Below are 12,720 nucleotides of genomic sequence, written 5' to 3'. Positions count from 1 at the left end.
TTCTCGTACTAAAACTTCTGACAGATGCCTCACTAGGGTCAGAAGGAGGGAAACTGAATGAGAGAAGAAATCTTGGGGTAGCACTAGATCTCAGATATGTATGATTTTCATACATCTCACACATGGTTTTTTTTTTTGTTTGTTTGTTTGTTTTCTTGTTTTTTTTCTTACTTTCGTAGCTTTTTCAGAAATGGGTGCTTGCTGCTTCCTAAATCCTGATCACCTAGTGACCATGAACATTCATCATGCTCTGTTTCTTTTTAATGTGTGTCCATGTCCCTGCATATGCTCTTAAAATTACATTTGTGTATGTAAGGACAAGCCTTTGAAATTGAGCTTGGAAGAAAGGCCAAATATGTTTGCAGGATCAATGAGAGGGTATTTCTAGGTGAGACTCCTCATGGCCATGCAGGCCTTTTTGGATCGACTTCACATTTTGGTTTCAGCCATGCTGATGCAAAGATTAGTGGGGTAAAAAATACCTCAAACCAAAGAACATAACGTTAATAATGCAGGTGCAATTTGCACTTAAATGGAATTTCTTTATGAACTCAACATTTTTATATTTTTTCTATATATATGAAACAAAACTTTATTTTTAGCAGATTTTTGGACGTACACACGTGTCGATGATGACATTTGTCTTTAATTCATGAGTGGAGTCAATGGTGTTGAATTTAAATACCTCAGATCAAGGACAGGAGCATGATACCTTGTTTGTGTGTTTATATGTGTGTGTTTTCCCGTGTGTGGGTTAGTGAGAGAAAGCATCAGGTTCCTGCTCTGAGGCTTAGTGTTTATCTGCATGAGGTATGAGGAAGAGATACTGTGGTCATGAGATGATGTGGTGAGTTTACAATCAGACAAAGACAAGGGAGAATGAGCGTCAAGAAATTATCAGAGAAGAAATGGAGGGGGACAACTGGGCTTTCATCTGGGGTAAGAACAAGACAGGAGCATTTCAGGTTCAGTTGTTCAGTATAATTTTACAGGACAATGGTTTATTTTTAATATATAAATATTAAAAATTAAAAATATAAATTCATAGAAACTTGAGTTTGAGTCTTTGGCTAAAAAAAGTTTTGAGTGCTTGCAGTATTCCTTGTGTGGACAGACTCCAGTATTTCTACTTTTCTTTTGTATGCTACTTTTGTCCCCTAGCTACACTCAAGTCCAGAGTTTGTATTCAAGACCTTTATTTTCTAAAAACTACAGATATCTTCCTTGAGGCCAAAACACACTCTCAAACTTGTTGCTAGAACAAGACACTCGACATTTGTATTGCTGGTCTGTGAGCTGCTTCATTAGAGCAGCAGGAGATCTGAAGCCTTGTTCGCGGACGAGCTCGCATGTAGATATGTTCAGCTGGGTTTTTCCCAAGTGACTGGCAATCATATGGCTAATCAATACATCAGTTATCTGATTCTATTTGTAGCAGAATGGACTGTTGTTTTGTATATTATTAGCAGTGTGATATACAGTGTTTTCCTATGTTCTTAATGGCTGTCTAAGCCATTCTTGTTAAATGCTTGACACATTGATTTTTGTCATGCCAATGAATTTTCAACTCCAACAAGAGACCTTGAGGATTCCAAGGCAGTCGCTCCATCTGCAGTGACCATGAATGCATTTTTAGTTCTGAAAGACAGTCACATTGATGCATCCAGTCACTCAATAATACATTAAAACGTTGCCTTTAAACTCCCGGATGATAGATGCCGCACAGCTTACCCCACCTACCCTTTAACCCACCCACAGGCTCCACCTTTTAGTCATGCCTTTGGTGTCTCTTCTAATAAGAATTCACCCTTTTTTCCTCTTCTGTCTCCTCAGGATTGAAAAAACGTACCAGGAAGGCCTTTGGGATACGGAAGAAAGAGAAGGACAATGACTCTACGTAAGTCCTGATCCTCCTTCCTGATGTGTGATCCACAGAAGCATCCAGAGCATATTAGTTGTTTTTACAGTATTTACAGTATTGCTGTACAGTGGAGCAGAGAGCTGGTTGAAACCTCAAAACCTGAATTTGTTATTTTAAAGAATAGAATTGATCTATGACAGAAAGTCATGCTTATACACTGCAGCAGAATGGGGGGATTACAATAAGTAAGAACAATTACAGGATTAGTATTAAATTCAGTTCCTGTCAAAAAGAGGTTAGACGGCTGCTATCATTAACTTCGTGCAGTCTAAGAGGCTATAACGGTCGTGAACCACAGTGGTATATTGTGTATTGTTTGTGTTAGTGGATCAATTAAACTGCCGGTATGTATCCTACTTGACAAATTACTATGGAGCTTCAAAGTAGTGTTTCAGTACTTCATATATCGCTTGTTTGCATACAGCTGATCTTATTTCTCTCAACAGTGGCAGAAATGTTCTGAAATTATGCAAATGCTGCACGATTCAAAATATACTAAATAGGCCAAATTGATCAGGTGTGATGTACTTGGTGGGCCTGATGACTCTTTGTAAAAGTGATTCCAGGGGTGTTTAGTAAATTTGTAATTGTGCACAAGACACTTGATGCTGTGCACAAGACACTGTAAAAGGTTTGTGTGTGTGTGTGGGATGTCTGTGGGAGTTGATTTGTGAGTGAATAAGTGTAGTGTGAGTATGGTTATGTGAAGATTTTTCCTTGAACACCCCTTTTATGTGTTTCGGCTCGACTAATTAGGAACCTATTTTGACATCAAAATGAAGAGCTTGCATGTAGATGACTTTTATATTCATTTTTTTTTCTTCTTTAATTTCTCACAGGGGGTCCCCAGACAGAGAGGGGGGTGTAAGTAACAGAACATATTTCATATATATCAGCCATTCTATTCATTTAAATAAGTCTATATTGCATACATGTGTTACTAGGGGAAATCAAATCTGGTGATTGTGAGATACATTATTTGTTTTCTGTGCTCTTTTTACTCACCAGGAACCCCAAGAGGTTGAATCGGTACTGAACTCAGCTGTAGTCCTTTAGAGTATTAGTAGTAGGGTAGTGTAGTGTGTAGATCTTAGATTTGTCATAGACACCACAGTATATTCTTCAACTCATTAGTCAGCCGCCAGTGTTGCTGTTTCAGCTATCTTTTCATTAGCAGGCTCCCTGAAGACAGATTCAGGGGGAAAGAAAACAAAAAGGGCAACAGGATATTCCCCAGTGGCATGTTGGGTAGCCTGAAGAGACGTAAATCTTGAATTATTATGCAGCACTGTGGGACAATTTGCAGTATGTAGCATAATCATCATCAACATCATCAGGAGATCATTAGTAACCAAGCAGAGTTTAATTTATGTTTGCAAAAAACAGACAAAATGTTTAAAAAATTTTATTTAGCTTGGTGAAGGAACAAGGAAAAGGACAAAAGAGAGAAAACATTAGGGACTGTGAGAAGAAAACAGAAAAATGTGGGACTGTCTCAGAGACAACAGGATCAGGGTTTAAAGGGTGAAATTAGTTGCACCATAGTTCCACTGTAAGGTAGTTAATATAGAAGCACATCCAGTGGTAGCACAGTAGTGTGGAATATACTTTATCCCCAGTCTCTGGGGGGGTTTATTCATCATACCGTCTCTCTCTTCTCAGTCTCAGAGGAAGACCAACGGGGCCCCGAATGGCTTCTACGGAGATATCGATTGGGAAAGATATGTAAGTAAAAACCCAGGTGTAGAATTTTTATTTTATACTGATTTGATCTTGTGATTCAGCTGATTCGGTCAACATCAAGTCGCCTTTTTTATGTTCTTACTCAAAGCTGCTGCTTTATTTTCATCTGCACTGACTTAGCTCATTATATTGATCCGTGTGATGGTAAAATCGATGAAATGAAATCAGTGACTACAGAGAGTAAATCAAATCAATGGGTTACTTGAACTATTATCATTTGCCACATTTTATCGCTTGCATTGTAGGTTAGGATTATGACTCTGTCAATATGCACTTGGTCATGTTTCATTTAGCAGGAAACCTGGTGTTTGTTATGACTGGAGGTCTTTGTATTTATCATCTGAAAATGTCAGTGGGAACTTTAACTGTAGCCTAATGAACCTGCGGCATACTTACTGAACCAAGTGCTGTCACTCAACTATTATCACTGCAGTGTTTTACATGTATACAGACATTTAAGGGATTTATATTGACTCACTCTTTGTGTTTCAGAACTCTCCTGAGGTGGATGATGAAGGCTACAGCATCAGACCTGATGAGGAGTCAGAAGAGGGAGATATCCTCAGCGCTTCTTGATTAGTCGTTTCACAGAAGTAACTTGCCTTATTTTTCTCTGCCAAGTCACTTTGGCTTACTAAAAATTGATTGCTTCCATTGTTAGTACAAGATTTGTTAAACATTTGAATACTGATGAGAGATCAGTTTGTGTTGTAAATCTCATTTACATGGGAATGTACTTCATCCCCCTTTAATATTCTGCTGGCACAGCCAAATCAGTGGAAACAAAGCTATGTAATCCATCAAACAGCTGTTTTTTTTTTTTTAGAGAAATCCACACAAAAAAAATCATGTCACTTGACGTCCAAATGATGATAAAGTGCACCAACTGCTTAACAAAGTGTAAAAGCATCCAATTAACAAAGATCAAAATAAAGCTAATAAGGCGCAGCATAAAACAGTGTCACAGAAGAATGAGTCATTGATGCACCAGATGTGAACAGGCAGTTGCAGAGAAGTGAGGAAAAGCCCCTCAGCCTGTTTGTAAAATCAGTTCACTGATTTAGAAGGACATTTACCGTCAAGCATGTGTTCACCAAATGTAAGCCTGTATTGGTATTAGGTCTTGGCCATAATTGTCTTACGTGTCAGTTCATTTACTAGTAATATTTGCAAGGTCTTGATTGGTGTCAGTTCACCACCAGAATAATACATAAAAATATCTTGGCCCTACACTTTATCTGCTGTGCTGTGAGGTTATTTCTACAAAAGAAAATTACTTGAATCATAATAATGAACCATATTAATTAGGAACAGATAAGGTAATGATTAGCTAGCAGAGACACAGGTTTTTTTCAGAAATCAAAGCCATGAATAGAACATTGACCTCCCCCTCATTTGAGGAATTAGTTGAGATTTTAAATTAATCACCACGGTAGTGAAGCTAGTTTCACTAGGGATGTGGTTCTGATTTTGGAAGCCCCAACACAATCATACAGTTGCCCTTATAATGTATTAAAGAAATCCTGGACTGTTTGAGGAAGGGACCTTTGCTTTCCTTGACTCTGTGCTCCCACCTACCACCAAGAAAGCCCACTTCTTCTCCTCTGATGAGTCGGAAGAAGAGGAGGACCATAGGAAAAAATTCAAAATCAAGATTAAGCCGCTGCCGGCCAATAAGGTTGTGTCGGTCCCCTCGGTGGACGAGCTCAAAGCTTCCATAGGCAACATAGCGCTGTCCCCATCTCCTCTGGTGAGTAACTCTGACATCACTGCCCCCTCACTGCTGGGATTCACTTTCAAAGCACTTTGTATTAGTGTTTAGATGGTTATAATGTGCATGTTCAAATCACTCCTGCTTCTTGTCTTCATCGTCTAACTGCCTTTTGACATGTAGAAGTAGATGTTTTTATGCACAGATTTGGCCGTGCATGTGTGTTGTCTTACATACTGATGATTTTTGTCCCTCTGAGATACTGCATGATCTGAATGCTTGTATGTACTGAGCTACTATCTTTCTCTACAGTATGTATTCTGTTTTATCCCACTGTTTTGGGATTCTAAATGGGTCACTGCTTCACTTTTCTTGGGTCTCTGCAGCGAGTTTGTTTTAATGAACCAGTATGCAAGAGTACGTAATGTCTCTGGGTTGAACCCTAGACTGAAATGACAATCCATGTCCCTGTAATGATCAGCTGATTATAAGATTCCATATAGTTAATTTGTGATGCTTGTGATACTTGGTCAGTGCTGTCAGTGACCTCAGTGCTCTCCTGTTTAGTCCAGTGTTGTTTAACACAAGGCAGATGTCCCACCGCAACAGAAACCATCTGATGACGTGCTGCTGCCAAATAGTAGGGTGTGAAGGTCTTGTTTGAAGTGATGCAGCTCAGCTGATGAGCCCAAAATTCAAGCACACATCCCCTTTAGACAGCCTGCAATTAGCAGTGGGACTCCAAAGCAGGCTTTGGCCTCCCCTGCCTTTCTAGCTCCCACCCGTAATTCCTATGTTCTCCAGTGAGGGTAGTTAGCTTGGGTGTCCGCCTTGAATAATTCAGGTAGGAAAGTGGGCACAGTGAACGCACGTGTCAGTCTGCTGTACAGTGAGATTGCTTGTGGTCATTTGAGCTTCAGTCCTTAATAATTCAGACTAGACTCAGTGTTTATCCAATGACTCAGTTCATATGATCAGGTGTGAAGGTCTTTTCATGCTGATAATGGTAGCGTGCACATGTGGAGGAGAAATATAGGAGTTTTTGCTTTTACTTTCAAATATGACAAATGTATGTGATCATTAATCTGATGAAATTGATTCCTGACATGTCAGATATTTTGGTCAGCTGTCTTGCAGTTCCTCCATCCTATTTCCCATAAAGCTAATGTCAAAAGACTTGTTATTGGACTTGTTTTAATATTATTGGAGTAGTGCTTTACCGGTTCTGGCTACTGTGGTCTTGACGCACCACATTGTCGTACTTCCATCCGTCAGTCTGCGGCTCCATATTTTTCTTTTTTTCTTCTGTAATTCTCTTTTTCTCTTTTTGTTAAAACAGAGGATGTGTTTGTTTTGTTTGAATAAACTCTACTGTCAATGTACAATGAGAATAAATTGTCAGTGGGGGTCCCATCTTCACCTTTATTGGGACCAACCCCATGACCTGATTCGTACAGTGTGATCATAAAAAATCATTAATGATGTACACACTAGTGAATGTGTAATATGAATTAACACAATATGCAAGGTAAATGAAAACATGAAGTGTCTGCCTAGAATAATAGGTAAGTCAATCAACAGAAAATGAATTGATGACAAATTTTAAAAAAGATTCATCATTTAAATCATTAGTTAAGAATAATGCCAAACATTGACTAGTTCAACGTTCTTATGATTGAGGATTTGTTGCTCTCTCACTTTTCTATCATTGAAAATTGGAAATATTATTAATAGACTTTGCACAATTTTAAGAAATCACCTGGAGTCTGGAAATTGAGGTGGCCTTTTTACTGTTTCCTTATTGATTCCTTTATAGAGTAAACAATTAATTAAGCAGATAAATGATTGACAGATTAATAACTGATGAAAATATTTGTGAAGTTATATGTTAAGATTTGCTTTTGGGGTTCTTTTACATTGTGGTTTTATCGTCACAATCTGGATGTGTGGGAGCTTTTTTCTCCGTTAAGTAATCTGAAGTTTCCCCCTTGCAGCTTTTTGAAATTTATATAATGCAGTCAAGTCACCTAAATGTTAACCAGGATCAGGACATTGGAATTACTGGCCTGAAGCTGTGATTACGAAACGTCCACCTTCACCTATACCAGTTCAAATTAGCATCACGTTTGACCAGACAGAGCTTTTCCCTCACATATAAATTACATGAGTCACACAGTCACTCCCAGTCCCTGGCAACCCTGGCTAACCTTGGCTGTGGACTGACAATAAAACTGGTCTGATGAAAAGAGGCTGAGGAGCCAAATGTTAACTGCCCTCCCAAAGCAAACACTGATTCTTTCCACTTCTTTCTTTTCCTTGAACTATTCCAGTAAAATTTTATTCCCAGACTAAAACATTTATTTGGTCTTATTTGCAAAAACAAGACTCACACCTACAGCCATTTGAATATTTGAATATAATTGAAATTCCTTCTTCACTAGATAATTAACTTGCTCTTTACACTGGTTTTCTTCATGTAAATATGACATTGCAAGATCTTAACCCATCTGAGAGATGCATGCCAAGTATATTATACATACCTCGGGTATTCGGTGTTGTATTTAGCAGGAGTGCATGAGCTTCATCCTCATGCTATTATTTGGCATATTCTGCATGAATTATTCATATGTACACAAGCTCTGAGAGAGGAACATGATGATGCAGGTTAACAGCTTATTTCACATAAAAGCTTAGCCAGGATTCTGTTTTCACATCATGTTAGGGGGAGTCATGGATAATGTGTAGGTGGAGGGATGAAGGATTGACTGAATGCAGTGACGAGGCATAGTACTACTCCGGCTTTATTTGTCTTTATTCATGATTGCAGTTGATGTAGATGACTGCCTGCACTGTACACAGATGTTTTGCTTTGCAATGTTAATATACTTTCCAGTCTAATCTTGTAACTGTGCTGTCCGTCTCCTCTTTGTATCTCTCTTTTATCTCTCATCCTACGCTGCCTGTAATGATGATGCTAACCTCTGTAGAGGAGTCCGGTAAGCTTTTGCTTTGCATGTTGTGTTTTTATATGTTTCTTGACTGGTAACTCTATCATCCCTCATCATGATTGACTTGTAAAATCTGCTCTCTGTGGCTGAAATTAAGCTAACTACATAATGTACTACTAAGGGTTTTATTATTGGCCCAGCATTTATAGAGAAAATGACCAATATTATGGGATTTCTCTCTTTGTGTGAGTGGGTCTCATTGTGGTGTTATTAGACAGATCCACATATGTGACTGCTCAGCAATTTAATGGCACGGGAAAGCTGATTTGTTTGCCTAGTTACTTGGAGTACAAGAGCGCTGTCTTTCAAGTTGTTTCCGCTGACTAAGACGTCTTAAATCTGATTTTAATTGGTTCTGGAGTCTTGAGTTTCCAGTCCCTAGTCCAAATAACAAGACTTCAAGCAGTGGACGAGGCAAGGTCAGAGTTGGAGTAAAAATGTTTGACCAAATATTTTTTCCTCCCTTGCCTTATTGTCTACCTGCATTTTGACTGTAAAGATTAATGTGGACGACAAACATCTTACTTTTATGATAAATTCTTCATATTTCAGAATATCTGCCATTAGAGCAGCCAGCCACAGCGCAGGCTGGTCTACACAGGGAGTCCCCTCAGGCAAAGTCACTCACTCTGTGTTCATATATGAACTGCCACAGTTGCAAACTGTTTCATTACTCTGGTACCAGAGGCAAAGATGCAGTGTTGAATTTAAAAAATAAAACAAAAAAAAATCTTCTTTTCTTATTCCTTTACATGGTCTCATTTCAAATTGTTTGTGGATGTCCATTTGAACATCAGCATGTCTGTACACAACAATTTTCTAATGTTAAAGACCAATGTTAGTAGCTGATAGAGGCTAAAAGGTCACAGTGTGTGACTCTGAACACTTCCTGTTGGTCTTCCTGTTTACATAAAGCAGGGAGACACTGATTGGTTATGACAAACGGCGTTGCACTGTATCCTGCACCAACACATCCAATGACATTAATCCTTTCCACCAGCATGTCCCGCCCCTTCGTTGCATCACTTTAATCACTCATGGCTCACTGCACAACTGGAACAAGCACAAGAGAGAGGGAAGGAGGGAGAGGGGGTTGATGCGAGGGGGACTGGACGCAGGCAGATGGAGAGATTTCAGCAGAAATTAGAGAGACCAACAGGGCAGATGGGAGACTCACGAGAAACAATAAGGGAGACTTGAAAAGATTAGATGTCAAAAATTACAGTTTTTAACACAAAAATGAATGAAGAGATCATGATAAAGACTGGATTGGATGGATGGAGACTGGAAGCAGCTCGGCAGTATATTTTGGATGGTGTCCAATCACAGCAGGTTCACAGATGATAATAGAGATGCAGGCAAATATCCTCCAATTGCAACTCTTTGTTTTCCCTCATCATAAACAAAGGATCGGGACATAGGCATAAAGACCGACACACAGAGCTGTTTCCTAATACCCAATTGACTTGTTATACAGGATTTATTGAGCAATTTGCATTTATAGTCAAAAATCCTTAAACTGGATAAAGCTGCACAGGCAATTTCTCACTAAATTTAACACAGATGAGCGCATAACACCGTCTTTACGGACATGTTTACACCCTTATCCCCAAATCTGAGCAACCAGGCCAAAACTCTCCCTCTCCTCTCCTGATGCATATAGTATGATGTCTGCTTTACTGATTTGTCACTCTCTGACCAGGTATCTCTTCTCTCTTCCTTTTTGCTGGTCACAGAGACGTAGCCCGGTAAGTGTCCTTTTCTTCTGTCTCCCTGGGGTCAGGCTAAATATGTCACACAGCTTCTTGTACCCTTTTGCTTTTCACTTTGTCCTTGGGGTCGGTTGAATAAGACTGAAAATACGTAAGGGGGTCAGCCGTGGAATCAGTGGGTGAAAGCTGTCAGCTAATTTGTTTTGATGTTAATATTCAATCAATTAAATGAAAAAATATACAGGTTAATAAACATATTTTTCCAGATTCTTAAGATCACAGTGCTTGTGTACTTCTTTTTCATCTTGAATGGCTTCTTGCTTGGTCTCTATAGTGGGACAAAATTTGCACTTTTGACAGCTGGAGCCTTTGATGTCTTACTTCAGTCACTCCCCATCGTTGTGTCTTCTCATCTGCTCCCGTCTCTTCCCCTCCCTTCCCTGTCTCTCGCTCCTTATCTGCCCTTTCTTGGCCTCTTGTGTCCCTCTTATGGTGAATTCATACATATGCTCACATACACTCGGGTGTTTAAGATCCCAGCAGGAGAGGCAGTGTTATTTATACCATTGCCTCACCGACAACAAAACAAAACCCACTTTTCTTTTAATCTTCTTACGCTTCACCTTTATCAGTCTCACACCTTCTTTAGTACCAAGGGTGCCTTCTTAAGACTTCAAAAGAATGTTTTGAAAGATTTCCAATATTTCTAGCTTTGACACAACAAACCACTGCTCACAGCAGAGGCAGCAGCACTTTACCAAGTTGACATTTTCTGGCAAGTATGATACTAACAATGTTATTGTTTTGAGCTTTACATCCCGTTCACTGAAACTGCATCCCTAATGATATATGTTTTTGCTGTTTCACCTGATATAGCTGCTGGGGTGATTTGTTACAGATGTCTGTGCCACCTTTCAATGAATGCGCAGTGTTCAATTTATCACATAATAGATTGTAAAAAGTCTAACTGCAACTATTTTCATTAATTCTTTAAAAGCGAGTATATCGTTTCCAGCACTGCAGTGTGTGTGCGCGTGTGTGTGTGCACTGCCTGCTGCTGTGTAGCTTGTAGCGGGTCAGGAAGTTCCAGGGGTCACATCAAATTAAGTCAACCCAAGGCTGCAGATCATCCTCTGACCTTCACTATTGTACACTCTGCATCATTGTTCGGTTTGAGCCACACAGCTTCCTCATAATTAAAAGAAAAGAATAATCCAGTTGAGAGCTCTGACATTTTACATTTTTCAATGTATTTGTGACTGTTGCACATAGACAGACCTACCTTTTGCACATAACTTTGACTTTTTGCTGTTTACATTCAGAGGTTTCATGTGTTTGGGTTTTTACATTTCACTCTCTTTTTTTTTCTACTTACAGGGTTTGAAAAGAAATACATCCAGTGAGTATCAGCCCTGTTGCACCTTAGACCAGGCTCACTTTTTAATGATAGTGACATAGGAGAATATGATGCAAGAGTCACGTGTGGCAAACAGATTTAATTTATGGTTACAGGTGAGGAGATTGCCAGACCGAGACGTGTCGTCCCTACTGTTCCCACTGTGGCCCCCACACCAGCTCCAGCACCACAACCCCCCAGGTATGTACCTCACTGTTCCTTGACAAGGTTGAGTGCAAGCCACTGCCACCTAAAAGCGGGGTAGGCAGAAATCTAGAAAAGGGGGGGGGGTGCCGCCCTCCTGCAGCTCTCCCCTCACGGGCATATGCACACACTTCATACAGGAACACAACACAACTGCAGCCGTGAGCCTTTATCTATGCTTAGCAGAAGGCAAAACTATTAGTGACATTTGACAAAGACACTCATCACCTTTCATGGTAAATCTGGCCTACACAACCAAGCATTGCAACACATTTAGGTATTACAGGACAATGTTAGCAGCCTGCTACGTGTCCATGACAGGTACGGCAAGTTCCATCTTGAGAACAAATATCCATCTGAAGGGAGGTGCATGCACATCTGCATTTGTAGAACAGCCAGTAGGAACGTTCTCTCTCTCTGTCTCTAAAAAAGACCTGTGATTGGCCAAAGTCTCCTGTCCCGGGCAAGATTTTCTAAAGCTGAAAACAGAGCAAAGATCTGCAGGCATCTAGTTTGCTCTCAAACCACTTAAATTCCAATATACTGAAAGGTGATTATGGAATATTTGTCCATTGTTGCCAAAGATTTACTGGCATATTATATTTCTCACTGCTCATTACTTCGATCTTGTAGATCTTTCTATAAATTGCATCACTTCTTATATACATCCAAATTTAGCTCTTCAGCAAATGACTAAATGTGACTGCTGTGATCTGCATCAATGAATTTACTTCTGTATTAACTGAAACATTTATAACAGCAATAAATCTTTAAATAACCTTGATCTCATGAGGGGAACGTCTTTGGATGATACTCTTGAAATTACCAAAGGCAGTGTTTTTGAGATCCACTTGTTATGTTTTGCCTCTAACACAATGGCTGATAAATCATACAAGATTTTGTGAAGATTTCCCCAAAGCTTTGCCACTACACTAAAACTTTGAGTCAAAAATTGAAATTCTTTTGCTGGAGGGCCTCTTGAGGCTGTCACAGTGTTTTTCTATGTAACAACAGTACGAAGTGCT

The 12,720-nt window shown here is 39.5% G+C and overlaps 1 protein-coding gene across 8 annotated transcripts in view; it reads left to right on the top strand.

Moving 5' to 3' along the window:
- Positions 1–12,720, top strand: part of sgip1a (SH3GL interacting endocytic adaptor 1a) — a 75,212-nt gene that overhangs the window by 40,849 nt on the left and 21,643 nt on the right. For all 8 annotated transcript variants that reach the window (XM_071486192.1, XM_071486191.1, XM_071486198.1 and 5 more), the window contains 8 exons: positions 1,834–1,897; positions 2,761–2,785; positions 3,584–3,646; positions 4,157–4,220; positions 5,239–5,414; positions 10,120–10,131; positions 11,473–11,494; positions 11,608–11,692. In XM_071486192.1, the coding sequence (XP_071342293.1) occupies positions 1,834–1,897; positions 2,761–2,785; positions 3,584–3,646; positions 4,157–4,220; positions 5,239–5,414; positions 10,120–10,131; positions 11,473–11,494; positions 11,608–11,692 (511 nt within the window). The remainder of the gene's footprint in view (positions 1–1,833; positions 1,898–2,760; positions 2,786–3,583; positions 3,647–4,156; positions 4,221–5,238; positions 5,415–10,119; positions 10,132–11,472; positions 11,495–11,607; positions 11,693–12,720) is intronic.

This window comes from Trachinotus anak, unplaced genomic scaffold (assembly GCF_046630095.1).
Source record: "Trachinotus anak isolate AG129_WGS33_773 ecotype Australia unplaced genomic scaffold, CSIRO_AGI_Tana_v1 ptg000010l, whole genome shotgun sequence".
In the NCBI taxonomy this organism is placed as follows: domain Eukaryota; kingdom Metazoa; phylum Chordata; class Actinopteri; order Carangiformes; family Carangidae; genus Trachinotus; species Trachinotus anak.
The sequence above is the reverse complement of the archived record's forward strand: the minus strand, read 5'-3'. Positions and strand labels throughout refer to the sequence as shown.